Source organism: Medicago truncatula, chromosome 6 (assembly GCF_003473485.1).
Source record: "Medicago truncatula cultivar Jemalong A17 chromosome 6, MtrunA17r5.0-ANR, whole genome shotgun sequence".
In the NCBI taxonomy this organism is placed as follows: domain Eukaryota; kingdom Viridiplantae; phylum Streptophyta; class Magnoliopsida; order Fabales; family Fabaceae; genus Medicago; species Medicago truncatula.
The window spans coordinates 2792512-2811869 of NC_053047.1; the positions used below are offsets into that span (position 1 = coordinate 2792512).

General features: G+C 35.8%; 1 protein-coding gene and 1 long non-coding RNA gene across 2 annotated transcripts; one reads left to right on the forward strand and one right to left on the reverse strand.

Annotated features, from left to right (window-relative positions):
• The first annotated feature begins 11728 nt into the window (after positions 1-11728).
• Positions 11729-13054, forward strand: LOC120575914 (uncharacterized). Its single transcript, XR_005642159.1, has 2 exons — positions 11729-12171; positions 12453-13054. It is a non-coding gene; the product is annotated as an uncharacterized lncRNA (long non-coding RNA).
• Positions 13055-17422: 4368 nt separating this feature from the next.
• On the reverse strand, positions 17423-19156 carry LOC11425334 (AAA-ATPase At3g28510). The gene has a single exon (XM_003618406.4). It carries the CDS (start codon positions 19036-19038, stop codon positions 17476-17478), a length of 1563 nt encoding a protein of 520 aa, XP_003618454.1. The 5' UTR covers positions 19039-19156; the 3' UTR covers positions 17423-17475.
• Between the last annotated feature and the right edge of the window lie 202 nt (positions 19157-19358).

The following is a 19358-nucleotide window of genomic DNA, read 5'->3' on the forward strand; positions in this document are numbered from 1 at the left end:
ATTTTGTGGGCGTGTTGAAATTGGAAACTAGCAGCCAGATTAAAAAGAAAATATAAAAACGAAAAAAATATATTTTATTTGTATACTCAATTAGGCAAATATATCTATTTAACTCCACCAAAAATAAAATAAAAAATTTAATTAATATAATTTAATGGTGTACAATTATTTTATACTGTGAGAGAGTATATATTAATTAAACAATAAAATAAAAACTGTTTAATTAATTTGTATCTCCAATTTGTACAATTATTTTAGATTGAGAGAGCATATTAATTGTTTTTTGAGTAAAGGACATCAATTTATTAATTCAGAAGAGTAGTGAAATTATAAATAAAAATTGTCTCTGAAGCATTACATGCTATTGAAAGAGTCATGAGGTGCCTTAAAAAGACTATGACTATATGCTTATATTATGAAATGTATCCTATTGTACTTGAATGGTACAATTATACAAGATGGAACATTGATAATGTCTCTATAGTTAGTATTTTTAGAGTCACTTTTAAGTAGTTTTAAGTTAAATTGAATCAATTCAAAGTGTGTTTTGGAGTCAAACTGAGATAAAAAGGATTTTAAAAATATTTAGTTGTGTTAATTATTTTTGTTATTAATTTTCACTAACTGGATGAATTCTTGGAGTTTTTGTTCTCTTAATTTTTAGGTAATAAATTGAGCTGTTGGAGTGAAAAAAAAAAACCAACGATCATGTTCAACGCATAAGCCAAAGAAGGGCTGAACTTGTTTCCATAAGAAAAGTGCAGAACAAATTTCAATCATGCTTAATTCTAATCTTAAATTCACTAAGGAATTAGGGATTATTTTAGGATTAATGATTTTGTCACTAAGGAATTAGGGCAAGAATAAATTAGAGAATTCGGTAGTGATACGATAAGTCTATTCAATGGTCATATTCAAGTTGTTAACTCAAGATAGTCATCTGGTGAAACTCATCCCTGACAATCTTATTATTATAGTTCAATCCAATTTTACTTTACTTAATTTTCATTATTACAATCACACAAATTCAGTACCTTTTTGTTCAATTAAGTCACAAATATTATTCGACAGTATAACGCGATCCTCGAGTTCGACACTTGGTCTTACCGTTTTAATTTTACTACTTGCACGATTTCGTACACTTGCGAAAATCGCTATCAAATTTTTGGCGCCGCTGCCGGGGATTGCCATATCATTGTTGAATTTTATTTTTGCTTAATTTTATTTTTTGCTCTGCAATAAAATTTTTGTTTTTATTTTATTTTTATTTGTTTAGTTTTCTAATGTCGAGTTCTAGTGATTTTTTTCTTCTTTGTTGAGATAATTAACCACCACATAGTATGGAAGAATTCGACGATTATCTTCTTTTACAACTTTTGGATGAAACTGAGACTTGTCTTCTTTCTGCACAATGTCGTATACTTGAGGGGCAGATCATGAGAGATGCATTTGAAAAAGATCTCCTTCAGGTTCTACCTCATAGATTTGATTTTTGTAGCGAAGGACATATAAGTGACACTTTTGATTATTATGTCCTACCATCAAAAGGTGAAGAATTATTGGTCTTGGAAGCAGAAGAAGATGAGTTTTTCATGAAAAAGATTAATTTTAAGCAAATGCTACCTACTCAAATACTTCACAAAGATTCATATGACAAGATCTTTCGTTCCAAGGACGTTTTGATTGAATTCATGAATAATAATGAAGGTTCAATCGAAATATTTGAGAGTCAATGTGAAAGGTTATTTGAGCGAGTGGTTGAGTTTGAGAAGTTTAAGATTGGAGATAAGTTCAGTGTTGTGGGAAAGAAAGAAGATGAGGGAGAATCAATAAACATTAAGGATGGTATAGTTGGTAAGGATACTCAAAAGTCCCAACTTTGGGGGGATTTAGATGCCCAACCAAATATTCATCAACAAAACATTTCTCCAATTTATTTTAGCGACAAGGCAGGGGAAAAGGAAGAGATTGATGATGTAACGCCCACTTTCGTTTAATCGTTTATTTAATCGAGTTTAGGTGATTATATTATAATTATATAATATATGCATGATTTTGGTATGTTTTGATGATTTATGATGTTTTGATCGATGACGTGATGAGTTATGAGTTTTGGAGGATTTGATAAGGATATGAGAATTATTTTATTGTTAAATAAAATAAAGATTTAAAAATAATATAAAATATTTAGTTGAGTGCTGTTTTGATATTTTAGATAGTTTTGGGGGAGAAAGTGAGATAAGATAAGTAATTAAGAAGAGGTATATAAAGGTTAGACCTAGTTTTAGAAAAACATTGTACGAACGACTGTTTTGGAGAAAAAAGAGAAAAGCTTAGAGAGGACCAAGAGACCAAGAGTGCTGCGATTTTCTTCAAACAAGGTAAGGGTGAGACTAATAATTCAATAACGTTGATCGTTGTAATTCTGATGATTAATTGACAAAGTAAGGATTGATTTAGAAAAGTTTTGGAATTAGGTCAAAACCTTAAAAATTGATGATCAAACGGTAAAACTTGTTTAGATTGATGTAGAAACCGTCCTTTAACCTTAGAACATGTTTAAGATGGATTATGAAATCAAAATTAGGCTTTGAACCATGTTGTGTGTTGGATTTTTGAGAAAAACCCTAGTCTGCCCGTGCTTCTGTTCATCGCTCGCCACGGCGAGTGATGAGCCTCGCCTCGCGAGTGATGAACTTCATCGCTCGCCACGCGAGCCCTTCCCTTCGCCTCGCGAGTTGTTTAGTTCAACTCGCCATGGCGAGCAATCCCCTTCGCCTCGCGAGTTGTGTGATGCAGCTCGCCACTGCGAGCCACCTTACTCGCCATAGCGAGCCAAGGCAGAGTGTATGTTAGATTTCGTGTTTCGACCTTTTTAGTTGGACCTTGAGTGCCTTGAGTGCCTGAACATACCTAGTATTGATTAGGAATGAATGTAGGATCAGAGGGAACCCAGAACAACCTTAGTTTGGGAGTTGAGTGGTGCTCGCCATGGCGAGTAAGTACTCTCGCCTCGCGAGTACAACCAGAATGAACTTGTTTATGTGTTTGTGCGATCTGTGTCGCACTTGTTGATCAAGAGTGAACCCCTAACTAGTAATGAGACCTAGTGATGTCGTTAAATGCAGTCTGTAGAGTTGTTTAAGTCATGATAATATTAATTGAACATGAGCTAATGTAATGTACATTTATGCAAGATATGAAGATTTGATAATGATACAATTTATGTGCTATTGATATAATGATATCATCTTGTTATGTGACCTGTTTATGCTGCTTCCGTTATTTAACTAAGTGCATAAGTATATGATGAAGTTTAGCTCCAAATTATTGGATGCATATTGATAAGTTGATTACGATGTTTTGTTCATATGTGTCCATGCATAGCATCTCATTGAGCTTAGTCCTCACCACGAATATTAGGAGCTTTGTCCTCCGCACGTTTTATAGGAGCTTTGTCCTCCGCACGATTAAAGTATATTAATACTTATGATGACGATTGGTACCACATGCATATAAGGAGTCTAAGAGCATTGTCACATTGTCATGATTAAGATGCCTTGTTGATAATGAATGAATACGTGATTAAGTGATAAGTGTTTATTGATTATGTTATGTCGTTGATAATAATTGGATGTATGATTATGTGATAACTGTTTAGCATTTATGCAAAGTTAATAATGGAATGATTATGATGTTAATTTATGATTCACGATTACACTGATTAATGTTATTTTATTATGAAATCTCACCCCTTCTGCTTGAAAATGTTGCCCTTCGTATGGGTAACTTGCAGGTGATCGTGCTTAGTGTGCAGTTGCCGTCGTGAGTGACCTTGCCTTCACTGTGTCGTCTAGGTCGCTCTGATACGTAACGGGATGGGGTTAATGCTATAACATGCTTCATTCTCTTACGTGATTAATATGATATTTTTATAATGTTTAAGATATTGGTTAAATTATTATTTAACTGTTGGATTTACGTTATATGTGATATCCCGTTGTTTGATGTTTACTCTGATAAATATTATGTTTTTAAAGAAGTTTTGCTATTGGGAAAACGGGGTGTTACAATTGGTATCAGAGCAGGTCGGTCCGTCCGGTCAATTAGAGAGTCGTGTTGAGTCTTAGTAATATTTATATTACTATCTTATGTTGTTATTGCTACTTTTGTAGAATATCAGGAATGGCCGGAAGAAACGATGCTGCGTTAGCTGCTGCTCTACAAGTTGTTGCCCAAGCTGTGGGACAACAACCTAATGCAAATGCTGGTGCGAACGCTGAAGCTAGGATGTTGGAGACGTTCATGAAGAAGAACCCTCCGACTTTCAAAGGACGTTATGACCCTGATGGAGCCCAGACGTGGCTTAAGGAGATTGAGAGGATTTTCCGGGTTATGCAGTGCATTGAGGATCAGAAAGTGCGGTTTGGTACTCATCAGCTAGCCGAGGAAGCTGATGACTGGTGGGTTGCTCTTCTGCCTACCCTTGGGCAGGAGGGAGCTGTTGTGACTTGGGCTGTTTTCAGGAGAGAGTTCCTGAGAAGATACTTTCCAGAAGATGTTCGCGGGAAGAAGGAGATCGAGTTCCTTGAGTTGAAGCAAGGAAACATGTCTGTGACAGAGTATGCTGCCAAGTTCGTGGAGCTGTCGAAGTTCTACCCGCACTATACTGCTGAGAATGCTGAGTTCTCGAGATGCATCAAGTTCGAGAATGGTTTGAGGCCCGACATCAAGAGGGCGATTGGATACCAACAGCTTAGAGTTTTTCAGGATTTGGTCAATAGCTGCAGGATCTATGAAGAGGATACCAAGGCTCACTACAAGATAGTGAATGAGAGGAAGGGCAAGGGACAACAGAGTCGTCCTAAGCTGTACAGTGCCCCTGCTGATAAAGGGAAACAGAAGATGGTCGATGTTAGGCGGCCTAAGAAGAAGGATGCTACAGAGATTGTGTGTTTCAATTGTGGTGGGAAAGGCCACAAAAGCAACGTCTGCCCTGAGGAAATCAAGAAGTGTGTCCGGTGTGGCAAGAAAGGTCATGTTGTAGCTGACTGCAATTGTACGGACATTGTGTGCTTTAATTGCAATGGAGAGGGTCACATTAGTTCACAGTGTACTCAGCCTAAGAGGGCACCGACTACTGGTAGAGTCTTTGCTTTGACTGGTACTCAGACAGAGAACGAGGATCGTTTGATCAGAGGTACTTGCTATATTAATAATACTCCTTTAGTTGCTATTATTGATACTGGTGCTACGCATTGTTTTATTGCTTTCGATTGTGTTTCTGCTTTGGGTCTTGATTTGTCTGATATGAATGGAGAGATGGTTGTCGAAACTCCAGCTAAGGGTTCGGTGACTACTTCTCTCGTATGTTTGAAATGTCCTTTGTCTATGTTTGGTCGTGATTTCGAAATGGATTTAGTTTGTCTACCTTTGAGCGGTATGGATGTGATTCTGGGTATGAACTGGTTAGAGTACAACCACGTTCTTATTAATTGTTTTAGCAAGTCAGTGCATTTCTCTTCCGTCGAAGAGGAAAGTGGTGCAGAGTTTTTTATCTACTAAGCAGCTGAAGCAACTAGAACGCGACGGTATCTTGATGTTTTCGTTAATGGCTACGTTATCTTTTGAGAATCAAGCAGTGATTGATAGGTTACCGGTGGTGTGTGATTTTCCTGAAGTTTTTCCAGATGAGATTCCTGATGTGCCTCCAGAGAGAGAAGTTGAGTTTTCTATTGATCTTGTTCCTGGAACGAAGCCGGTCTCGATGGCACCTTATCGTATGTCTGCTTCCGAGTTATCTGAGTTGAAGAAACAGTTGGAGGACTTGCTTGAGAAGAAGTTTGTTAGACCAAGTGTTTCACCTTGGGGAGCACCGGTTTTGTTAGTAAAGAAGAAAGATGGTAGTATGCGGTTATGTATTGATTATCGGCAGTTGAACAAGGTAACTATCAAGAATAGGTATCCACTTCCGAGAATTGATGATTTGATGGATCAGTTAGTGGGTGCACGTGTTTTTAGCAAGATTGATTTGAGGTCGGGTTATCACCAGATTAAAGTAAAGGATGAAGATATGCAGAAGACAGCTTTCAGAACGCGTTATGGTCACTATGAATATAAAGTTATGCCTTTTGGTGTTACCAATGCACCTGGAGTGTTTATGGAGTATATGAATCGCATCTTCCATGCATTTTTGGATCGGTTTGTGGTTATGTTTATCGACGATATTTTGATTTACTCCAAGACTGAAGAAGAACATGCTGAGCATCTGAAGATTGTTTTGCAAGTGTTGAAGGAGAAGAAGCTTTATGCTAAATTGTCTAAGTGTGAATTTTGGTTGAAAGAAGTGAGTTTCCTTGGCCATGTTATTTCCGGAGATGGTATTGCTGTGGATCCGTCTAAAGTCGAAGTTGTATCGCAATGGGATACTCCTAAGTCCGTTACTGAGATTAGAAGTTTCTTGGGTTTAGCTGGTTACTATAGAAGGTTTATTGAAGGGTTTTCTAAGTTAGCTCTTCCGCTAACGCAGTTGACTTGTAAAGGTAAAACTTTTGTGTGGGACGTCCATTGTGAGAACAGTTTCAGTGAATTGAAGAAGCGTTTGACGACTGCTCCAGTTTTGATTTTGCCGAAGTCGGATGAACCTTTTGTGGTGTATTGTGATGCGTCCAAGTTGGGTTTAGGAGGTGTACTTATGCAAGAAGGTAAAGTGGTAGCTTATGCTTCAAGACAGTTGAGAATTCATGAGAAGAATTATCCTACGCATGATCTCGAGTTAGCGGCCGTAGTCTTTGTATTGAAGATATGGAGACATTACTTGTATGGTTCGAGATTTGAGGTGTTTAGTGATCACAAGAGTTTGAAGTATTTGTTCGATCAGAAGGAATTGAATATGAGACAGCGAAGATGGCTTGAATTGTTGAAAGATTATGACTTTGGTTTGAATTATCATCCAGGTAAAGCTAATGTTGTCGCAGATGCCTTGAGTAGGAAGACATTGCATATGTCCGCTATGATGGTCAGAGAGTTCGAATTGCTTGAACAGTTTAGAGATATGAGTTTGGTTTGCGAATGGTCACCTCAGAGTGTGAAACTGGGTATGCTGAAGATTGATAGTGAGTTTCTGAAAAATATCAAGGAAGCACAGAAAGTTGATGTAAAGTTTGAGGACTTGTTGGTTGCTAGAGATCAGACTGAAGACAATGATTTTAAAATCGATGATCAAGGTGTGTTGAGATTCCGAGGAAGAATTTGTATCCCAGACAATGGAGAGATTAAGAAGATGATTCTTGAAGAGAGTCATAGAAGTAGCTTGAGTATTCATCCGGGAGCTACGAAGATGTATCATGATTTAAAGAAGATTTTTTGGTGGTCTGGTTTGAAACGAGATGTGGCACAGTTTGTGTATTCCTGTTTAGTTTGTCAGAAGTCGAAAGTTGAGCATCAGAAACCTGCTGGGATGATGGTGCCTTTAGACGTGCCAGAATGGAAATGGGATAGTATATCCATGGATTTTGTGACGAGTTTGCCGAATACTCCTAGAGGGAACGACGCAATTTGGGTTATTGTGGATAGATTGACGAAGTCGGCTCATTTTCTACCGATTAATATTAGTTTCCCTGTTGCCTAGTTGGCAGAGATTTATATCAAGGAGATTGTGAACTTGCATGGTGTTCCTTCGAGCATTGTGTCAGATAGAGATCCAAGATTTACTTCTAGATTTTGGAAAAGTTTGCAAGAGGCTTTGGGTTCGAAGTTGAGGTTGAGTTCGGCGTATCATCCGCAGACAGATGGTCAGTCGGAGAGGACAATTCAGTCGCTAGAGGATTTGTTGAGAATTTGTGTTCTTGAGCAAGGAGGAACTTGGGATAGTCATCTTCCGTTGATCGAGTTCACATACAATAATAGTTATCATTCAAGTATTGGAATGGCACCTTTCGAGGCTTTATATGGTCGGAGATGCAGAACCCCGTTGTGCTGGTTTGAGTCGGGTGAAAGAGTGGTCTTAGGACCAGAGATTGTTCAGCAAACTACTGAGAAAGTTCGGATGATCCAAGAGAAAATGAAGGCGTCGCAGAATCGACAAAAGAGTTATCATGATAAGCGTAGAAAAGATTTTGAGTTTCAAGAAGGAGACCACGAGTTTTTGAGAGTCACTCCTATGACTGGTGTAGGACGTGCTTTGAAGTCAAATAAGTTGACCCCGAAGTTCATTGGTCCGTATCAGATATTGGAAAGAGTTGGAACAGTGGCTTACCGAGTGGGTTTACCGCCGCATCTTTCGAATTTGCACAACGTTTTCCATGTGTCGCAACTTCGAAAGTATGTTCCGGATCCATCTCATGTAATCCAAAGTGACGATGTGCAAGTTAGAGACAACCTTACGGTAGAGACTTTACCGGTGAGGATTGATGATCGTAAAGTGAAGACGTTGAGAGGCAAGGAGATACCTCTCGTGAGAGTCGTTTGGACGGGAGCGACTGGTGAAAGCTTGACGTGGGAGCTTGAGAGTAAGATGCTGGAGTCTTATCCAGAGTTGTTTGCTTGAGGTAAATTTTCGAGGACGAAAATCTTTTAAGTGGGGGAGAGTTGTAACGCCCACTTTCGTTTAATCGTTTATTTAATCGAGTTTAGGTGATTATATTATAATTATATAATATATGCATGATTTTGGTATGTTTTGATGATTTATGATGTTTTGATCGATGACGTGATGAGTTATGAGTTTTGGAAGATTTGATAAGGATATGAGAATTATTTTATTGTTAAATAAAATAAAGATTTGAAAATAATATAAAATATTTAGTTGAGGGCTGTTTTGATATTTTAGATAGTTTTGGGGGAGAAAGTGAGATAAGATAAGTAATTAAGAAGAGGTATATAAAGGTTAGACCTAGTTTTAGAAAAACATTGTACGAACGACTGTTTTGGAGAAAAAAGAGAAAAGCTTAGAGAGGACCAAGAGACCAAGAGTGCTGCGATTTTCTTCAAACAAGGTAAGGGTGAGACTAATAATTCAATAACGTTGATCGTTGTAATTTTGATGATTAATTGACAAAGTAAGGATTGATTTAGAAAAGTTTTGGAATTAGGTCAAAACCTTAAAAATTGATGATCAAACGGTAAAACTTGTTTAGATTGATGTAGAAACCGTCCTTTAACCTTAGAACATGTTTAAGATGGATTATGAAATCAAAATTAGGCTTTGAACCATGTTGTGTGTTGGATTTTTGAGAAAAACCCTAGTCTGCCCGTGCTTCTGTTCATCGCTCGCCACGGCGAGTGATGAGCCTCACCTCGCGAGTGATGAACTTCATCGCTCGCCACGCGAGCCCTTCCCTTCGCCTCGCGAGTTGTTTAGTTCAACTCGCCATGGCGAGCAATCCCCTTCGCCTCGCGAGTTGTGTGATGCAGCTCGCCACTGCGAGCCACCTTACTCGCCATAGCGAGCTAAGGCAGAGTGTATGTTAGATTTCGTGTTTCGACCTTTTTAGTTGGACCTTGAGTGCCTTGAGTGCCTGAACATACCTAGTATTGATTAGGAATGAATGTAGGATCAGAGGGAACCCAGAACAACCTTAGTTTGGGAGTTGAGTGGTGCTCGCCATGGCGAGTAAGTACTCTCGCCTCGCGAGTACAACCAGAATGAACTTGTTTATGTGTTTGTGCGATCTGTGTCGCACTTGTTGATCAAGAGTGAACCCCTAACTAGTAATGAGACCTAGTGATGTCGTTAAATGCAGTCTGTAGAGTTGTTTAAGTCATGATAATATTAATTGAACATGAGCTAATGTAATGTACATTTATGCAAGATATGAAGATTTGATAATGATACAATTTATGTGCTATTGATATAATGATATCATCTTGTTATGTGACCTGTTTATGCTGCTTCCGTTATTTAACTAAGTGCATAAGTATATGATGAAGTTTAGCTCCAAATTATTGGATGCATATTGATAAGTTGATTACGATGTTTTGTTCATATGTGTCCATGCATAGCATCTCATTGAGCTTAGTCCTCACCACGAATATTAGGAGCTTTGTCCTCCGCACGTTTTATAGGAGCTTTGTCCTCCGCACGATTAAAGTATATTAATACTTATGATGACGATTGGTACCACATGCATATAAGGAGTCTAAGAGCATTGTCACATTGTCATGATTAAGATGCCTTGTTGATAATGAATGAATACGTGATTAAGTGATAAGTGTTTATTGATTATGTTATGTCGTTGATAATAATTGGATGTATGATTATGTGATAACTGTTTAGCATTTATGCAAAGTTAATAATGGAATGATTATGATGTTAATTTATGATTCACGATTACACTGATTAATGTTATTTTATTATGAAATCTCACCCCTTCTGCTTGAAAATGTTGCCCTTCGTATGGGTAACTTGCAGGTGATCGTGCTTAGTGTGCAGTTGCCGTCGTGAGTGGCCTTGCCTTCACTGTGTCGTCTAGGTCGCTCTGATACGTAACGGGATGGGGTTAATGCTATAACATGCTTCATTCTCTTACGTGACTAATATGATATTTTTATAATGTTTAAGATATTGGTTAAATTATTATTTAACTGTTGGATTTACGTTATATGTGATATCCCGTTGTTTGATGTTGACTCTGATAAATGTTATGTTTTTAAAGAAGTTTTGATATTGGGAAAACGGGGTGTTACAGATGAAGTCCTAGATGCCATTTATGCCTTGTTCATTGTTGTCCACTTGAAAAGGATATGGAAACAACATCATCTATTTTTCAAGTTCATGGAGTTCTTACCCAACAAAAGGAAGAAGAAGGATGATGAGTTCTTTGTATGATATATGCCACCTTAACAGTGGTTGATGCGTCAAGCTAATGACATTAAAAAAGCGCTTAGTGGGAGGCAACCCACGTCAGTAAGCAATTTTCTATATGTTTTTTTCTCTTTATGTTTTTTTTTATTGTTCTCAAATAAAAATTATTATCACATAACCACTTATTGGTTGCCACTCGTAGCATTGATTGTTGAGTTTGCATGAATATTTTAACCTTTCCATCTCAAAAAAAAAAAAAATTGTTTTTGTCTCAGAGAATTATTCTGACCGCCAAGGCAGAAGGCTAGCTTACCGACAAACTTCAAGAGCATAATGGCTACGGGGCTTGCTGCAGAAGATATTCATCAGAATCACCATCTCTTTTTCTATAGCATAACCGGTGAGATTTGAGCCAAACATTTTTCACTTTTTTCTATAATTCTTTCATATGTGAGTATCCATGTTTAAATGTTATTTTTCTAGAGCTTGCATTGGTTCTCTACAGACTATTGGTCGTATTTTCATACACACGAGGCATTTGTTTGGTACTCTGAGCCTTTTCAAGCCACCCTTATTATTATGATTATCCTTTGCTAACCCTTTTGAGCCTTCATGCAAAATTTTATTTATTGTTTTGGCGACGAACCATGTCACAAGTTTTGAACCCACTATATTATATCTGTTTAATTTCTTTGGAGTTAGATAGAGTCATTGTTTCTTGGTATTGGTTTGAAACTAAGTTTGGGGTTGCTGTTGGAACCAACAACATTTTAAATTTGGAGTGAGTGCTAGTAGAACCTTGGTAAAAAAATAAAAAACTGAAAGAAAATTGGTAGACTTAATAATAAAAATTGGTCTGCACAAAAAAAAAAAAAGTAAATAAATAAGAGCCAAAGCATCAAAAAAATTGGTCTCTTCAAAAATGAAAAAAAAAAGAAGCATTTCTACTAGTACTCATGTTGTTTTGACAAAGAGATTGAAAGTGAGTAGTACTTTAATGTTTAGGGATCCGTAGTGTATCTAACTCCAATTCTTTTGATTAACCTACTTTTCCAAATATATCCCACTTTAACCTAAGCCACGCTATAACCTTGAAAGACCTTTAAAGTGTGTGTGATTATATGACTTTGAATGATTGTTTAGAATTTCTTCAAGTTCATAGCAAAATGCATTAACATGTTGATTTGAGCGGGCAAATGCCATGACCAGCCCCACTGGCTTGAGAATTGGTGAGGAAGAGAATAGGAAGGAGAGTGTGGTTGAAAGCATGAACTATCTTCTCTAAGTTTGCCCCGCTTGAGCAAAATTGGTAAGTTAGTCAACGCCGGAAGTGGAACGAATGAGGATCTGAGCACCCTCTCGGAAAGGTATGCCATTTTCAAATTTGTGCAATTTCTAACTTTTGTCTATTTTGTTACTTGAGGACAAGCAACATATTAAGTTTGGGGTTGTGATAATGTCTCTATAGTTAGTATTTTTAGAGTCATTTTTAAGTAGTTTTAAGTTAAATTGAATCAATTCAAAGTGTGTTTTGGAGTCAAACTGAGATAAAAAGGATTTTAAAAATATTTAGTTGTGTTAATTATTTTTGTTATTAATTTTCACTAACTAGATGAATTTTTGGAGTTTTTGTTCTCTTAATTTTTAGGTAATAAATTGAGTTGTTGGAGTGAAAAAAAAAAAACCAAAGATCATGTTCAACGCATAAGCCAAAGAAGGGCTGAACTTGTTTCCATAAGAAAAGTGCAGAACAAATTTCAATCAGCTTGATGTGCGCCCCGCATGTTAAAATACACACATAAGATTTCTCTTCCTCATATTAGTTCCAACGTGGCACCACATGATAGGCTATAATGCACTCATTTTATTCATGTGGTCCCACCACAACAAGTGACCTTGACATGAAGAAAGAGAGCACGTGATTGGAGGAGGGGAATTAGGTTTCACTTGTTTTGGAATATAAAAAGGAGGCAGCTGCAACAAATACAAGGGACTTTTGGGAACCAGAGAGAAGAAGCAGCGCATGACAATGGGAAAGGAAGGCAACGACAATTAAAGGGATCCGGATAGAGAACGACGATGCAGGGTGACGTTGGTCTTGTCGGAAAATTTGTCCGGTTTATTCTCTTTTCTTTGTTGTTTATTTTCTTTATCATGAGTAGCTAATTTTCATGTTGTTAGGGATGAGAGTATCTAGATGACAACTTTTGTTATATGATTTTCTTTTGATTATTGAAGAAGTTTATTGAATCATTTTTCTTATCTCTATTCTTAATGCTTTTATTGCTTGGCCGCCTTTAAATTGATATACGGTTTATATTGTGAAACAGAAGTTGAATGAATTTATAAACGCTTTCAGATAAGAAATTATTGCCTTTGTAATCTAGGAATAGATGCAAACCCTTGAAACCAATTACGAATTCTTGTTCAATCATGCTTAATTCTAATCTTAAATTCACTAAGGAATTAGGGATTATTTTAGGATTAATGATTTTTTCACTAAGGAATTAGGGCAAGAATAAATTAGAGAATTCGGTAATGATACGATAAGTCTATTCAATGGTCATATTCAAGTTGTTAACTCAAGATAGTCATCTGGTGAAACTCATCCCTGACAATCTTATTATTATAGTTCAATCCAATTTTACTTTACTTAATTTTCATTATTGCAATCACACAAATTCAGTACCTTTTTGTTCAATTAAGTCACAAATATTATTCGACAGTATAACGCGATCCTCGAGTTCGACACTCGGTCTTACCGTTTTAATTTTACTACTTGCACGATTTCGTACACTGGCGAAAATCGCTATCAAACATCCTTTCAGACAAATCCAAAGCGATCAATGGCTACACATTTAGTATCACTGGAGGAGTTGTTTCTTAGAAAAGAAGAAATATACAATATTGACTCAGTACATAATGAAATTTGAGATGAGATCACTAGAGAAAACTAATGAAGAAACAAGTTGGTAAAATTCTTGCTAGTTGAGATCCCCTTATGGAAAAAACTATTGCAAGTTGTGTTAACTCATTGTGATAGTAACACGACTATTGTGAAATCGAGAATCGTTACTATAATGGTAAGAGACGATAATTAAGGCACGAACAAAGAACAATTATAGCGATAGCTACTCTTCAATGGAGCGGTTAAAGTGGATTTTGTACTGATGATAAATTAGCAATTCCTTTGTCGAAATGATTAACTAGAAAGAATGTTTGAAACACATCCAATAGGATGAAACTAATGCCTAAAGATCACGAGTGATGGTAATTACCCAGCCTATATGACTGGAGATCACAAAAATATAGGTTCAATGGGTAATAACAAGTCATGTTGTGATAGAACATGCTATGATAAAATCTAGAAAAGTCTGATTCCTGTAGCCAAATGAGGATGAGATAAGAGAAACTCTAAATGATATCATTACCATATGTGGATTGTAGTACAAAGCTACAAGAGTACTATTGAACTCACCTATACGAATGTGGAACACCGGCCGGTTACTATGGGATTTTGAGGCAGAATACCTAGAACGTTCGTCAAATTGGGATAAACGTGCAGGGCCATAAACACACGAGAAATAATATTTGTACAACTATCTTGTGACAACTATTTCTCTCATACTCAAATGGTGTTCTTTTTCTCTCTCTTCCTCTCTCTCTCTCTCTCTCTCTCTCTCTTTCTCTCTCTCTCTCTCTCTATTATTTTTGACCAATAAGAAGAGAGAGAAACAAAGTTGTCACCAAAGTTGTCATTAAATGGATGTCCAAATATCATTGCTCTAAACGCACAAGCTTTTAGAATACACCAGAAAAAGGTTGCGTGCAGGTTCTGTGTCTAAGATCGAGTTTAATGCCACAAGCAACTCTAGTTAATTGAAATTTTACTCGCTATGCAGAGGTTCAAGTTGTAGACGACACCTTTGTTTATTAGCAATCTTATAAAAACATCTTTGACGTTATTTCTGAAACTATTTTAAAATCCAAGTGGGGATTGTTGGAACATGTGTAAAAATTGAGTTAAAAAACTAGACACAAATTCTCACATTTGGTAGAACTAGTGTTGTGTGAATTAAAAAAAAGTGGAAGTCCTACATCGGATGGTGCACACATAATAGTAGTATATAGTAGGGGTGTACCTCTAAAGGGGTACATAATTATGTGAACAAAGTAAGCACTAGCGAAATTTTTTTGATATATATTTTATTATTTGAAAATGTTAACTTAAATAATTAATTTAATCATTATTAGAAAGTGCTTTTTTAGTCCTCAAGTTTTGCTAAAATATTTTAGAACGCAATCTGAAATATTTTCGTATTCAATATAATATATTTCGGTATTTATATGAAATATATTTTTGTACTCAATAGTATACTTTTGTACTCAATTTGCGATATTTTTATACTAGATCTAATATGTGAATTACTTGTTCCCAAATTTGCACACATACTATTTGTGAATTTTCTCTATAAATTCAGAGCTCACATAGTTCATTCCATACACCGAAAAATATTCTGAAACATTGAATCATTTTCTTCGCTCTTCCACTTTGACTTGTGTTAACGAGTCTTTCTTCTCTTCATCTAGTCCTTTTTCGGGGTATAATATCCCTTGGAATTAAGAACGGTTTTATGAGCATAGTCCCTCAATAATTTTTGTCCTTGCGGAATAAAGAATATTTTTAAGATCATAGTCCCTTTTCTGGAATAATGTCCTGTTCAGAATTAAGAATGATCTTAAAATAAAAGTATATATAATCTCTTTTATATTTCCTTCCCTTGGATAAAGTTATATGTTAGAATGGTGATACCACCATATTTGAGTGGTTGAAATTTCATATTGGTATTTGGATTTGTTAAAAGTTAGAATGGTGGTAACATCATATTTGAGTGGTCACAATACCATAGTAGAGTGGTCATAGCACCATAATTGATTGGTTTCAGTACTAAAATATGAGTGGCCTTAGTATCATATTGGAGGTGTAATTTTCGAACGTTGTTTTTACAGCGTAGTAGTTAATCGTGTTCTTGTAGTTTAACTTGTTTTATATAGTCTCCTTTGCATTACTTTGGACAGTACCATGGAATGTCTTAAAGAGAGCGATATGGTCGTGACTCAACCTAGTAACAACTTCAGTAAATTTATTTTTGGCAAAATTACAATTTTAGTCCCTTAACTTAATTTCAGGTAACAGTTTGGTCCTTTATCTTTTTTTCATTTCAATTTAGTCATTTTTGTCCATTTTCATATACATTTTCAAGCTTCAAATCTAATATTCTTATCCAAACATAAACGAGGATCATAGATTTGAAGACTGAAAGACCATAAGAAAATAAAATCATTAATTTTAAGCTTAAAAATTCATATGAAAATGGATAAAAAGGACCAAATTAAAATGAAAAAAAGATAAAGGACCAAACTATTACCTGAAATTAAATTAAGTGATTAAAAATGTAACTTTACCTTTATTTTTTTAAAATAGAATTTAAAAATTCAAATACAACGGTGTTCCGTTAAATGTTATTAAATGTTATTCTACATCATTATATATGATGTGTAATAGTAAAAAATAAGCTCCAAATTGGGTTGTGTAAAAAAAATAAGCCTTAAAATTTTGTTTCGATTAAACTATGACGAGTACAAGTGTATTTGATAGGATGCCCAATTTAGAGTAGAAGCCATCACCACATTCTTCCTTAGCTAAGAAGCCCTCATGAAAATGCATACATCTTATTTTATTACATACTATAGATCTCAATGCTCCACCCAATTAACACAAAGAAACAACACAAGAATAGAACCATCCATCACATGCCAATTTTTTTTTTTTTGGCACTTTAAAAAAAACCCCATATGTCTTGTTTTGATTTCACACGAAGAAGAGATACTATTAATACAAAGACAACATTCAAACAATGAAGCATTGAATCCGACACAAACACCGAACACAACATAATCATGTCGCTACCTATAATATAAAAAATATAAGACAACGACGCATTCATATATATAATTAATTTTGTGTGTGGAACTTGGTAAGAGACGGAGGAGGTATTAATCAAGCATGAACAACCAAAGCTATTAACAACACAATTCAGACAAAATTCCCTCAACATGCCCAAAGGCCAAACCTAAACATTATCTTTAAATGTGTCAATTCAAAAGCAGCACACATGAACATAGTTCATAACTACAGTTTTATTAATTAAAATGTTTCAAAACATTACTAAGAAAACTGAAATTAATCCAACTAAAAAAAACTGAAATCAATCCAATCTAAATTAATGTAGGACAGCATTCTCCCCAATCAAATTTTTATTAAAAGGGTCTTATTAATTAATGTTCCCGGGAATTCTTTAAGGATTCCAAATTTAGCAATTGTTTTTTCAAAAATAACTATTACAATTTACAATGCATTAAATACACAATTTTTCATAAAAAAAAACTTACCATTTAAAATGTTTAAAGAGTGTCTTGGGGGCACTAGTTAACATTTCCCTTATTAAAAAATTTGGAAAATGTTAAGTAGTGCCCAGTGCCCCCGGAAAATGTTTTTTTTCGAAAATTATGTATTTTACTTTTTGAAACTTGAAAAAAAGTTGATTTTAATGTTGACTTTGCTTTTTCTTTCTAATTTTGGCTACTTAACTAATACCCGGAGGCACCGGTTAACATGACCCAAAAAAGTTCCTCATATTTTTCACTTGCCTCCTCCACCTATTCATCCTATAGTTTTGAGCCAATTCTTGTTTATCTTTCCCTGCCACCAGTTGAGCTTTCTCACCGTTTTTCTTTGCTTCCTCCTCTTCCTTTTCCTTTGCAATTTCAAGATATTGAATCAAATTCTTCAAGCAAGACTCAGCATCTTCGGTGGTCGACTTTGGCATCAAATTCTCGGCAACATCAGCAGGTGACATATTAGTCTCTCCCAACAACTTTTCAATAATTGGAAACAAATCACCATGAGACTCAACATCCAAGTAGTTCTTAGCAAGAACCTTGAACGCTTGATATCTACAATAGGACATTTCTATGTGTTTATCCATCCTTCCCCTCCTAATTAGAGCAGGATCAAGTTTGTCCACAAAATTAGTTGTGAAAATTATGATCCGTTCTCCTCCACATGATGACCAAATTCCATCAATAGAATTCAACAAACCCGAAAGAGTTACATTGCTTTTCCTTTTCTCTTCTTCTTCTTCATCATCGTTGTCATCATCTTCATCTTCTTCTTCACTTTTCTTATCAGTTTTCTCTTTATTCTCATTTTTATCAGTATGATCTTTCTCCTTTTTCTTCTTCCTTTGACCAGTAAGCTCGAGAGAACAATCAATATCTTCAATAACGATAACTGATTTGCTTGACGTCTCAATCAAAAGTGTTTTCAACTCATTGTTATCCTTGACAGTGGTTAATTCTAGATCATATACATCGTAGTTCATGAAATTTGCAATAGCCGATATCATGGTAGATTTCCCAGTTCCTGGTGGACCATAAAGTAGATAACCCCGTTTCCAAGCCTTTCCAACTTTAGCATAATACTCTTTCCCTTTCTTGAATTTAACAAGATCGTTTATGATCTCTTCTTTCTTCTCCGGTTCCATAGCAAGTGTTTCAAACCTTGCAGGGTGTGCAAAATTTGTGTGACTCCACCCCGACATCCACCAACAACCACCATTGTTGGTGTAAAGCTTTAGTCGCCTATTCTTAAATATAATAGCCTTTCCTTGTTCCAACACATGTTGTATGTAAGAGGAAGTAATGAGATCGCGATGCCTTTTGTGGAAAGTTAGGGTGAAGCATCTTACCACATCGAAAGATCTTCCTGAAGATGCTTTTCTTCTTGGAGCTTTGCTATTTGCAGACCACCAAACTTTGACTCCATTGAACTCATCTTCGATCTCTTCGTTGTCGTCCATGCTAAGGACAAGCGGGGATTGGCTATCTTCCACAACTTCGGCTTCAAGTCGTTTGGCTCGTTTACTCGAGTTCGCACCAAGATATGTTTGGATGATTGTGTAAGTTTCGCTTTGTTTGAGACGCTCGCCCGATGATTCATTGAAAGTTATTTGGATGTAAGGGGACATAAGATCTGTAAATTTGTGTTTGTAGTTTTCAACAAACTTACGAAGATCAGATGGGCAGAATTGCTCATACATGGCATAAACAAACATAAGGCTAGCCGCAATTGAGCCTAATTGTGACAATATTTCCCCAATTCCCATTGCCATCTCTAATACTTAGAAACGATTGTGCCTATTTTTTTTATTTTTTTGTGTGTGTTGCTTTAACCTATATGGTATGATTTTATAAGGAGTGATTTAGATTTTGTATCTTGGTGACCAAGTTATCTTTTTGACCAAGTTATCTTGGAGACATACAATTTGTTGATTTTGTAGGCGTGCTGAAATTGAAAACTATAGGCCAGATTAAAAAGAAAGAAAATATAAAAACGAAAAAAAAAAAACATTTTATTTGCTCAATTAGAAAAATATATCTATTTAATTCCACATCTTGTCAAAAAAAAAATCTCTTTTATTCCACCAAAAAA

What these genes read in the sequence shown, in the direction of transcription:
- LOC11425334 (XM_003618406.4), bottom strand. Translation starts at nt 19,038, where the DNA reads ATGGCAATGGGAATTGGGGAAATATTGTCACAATTAGGCTCAATTGCG.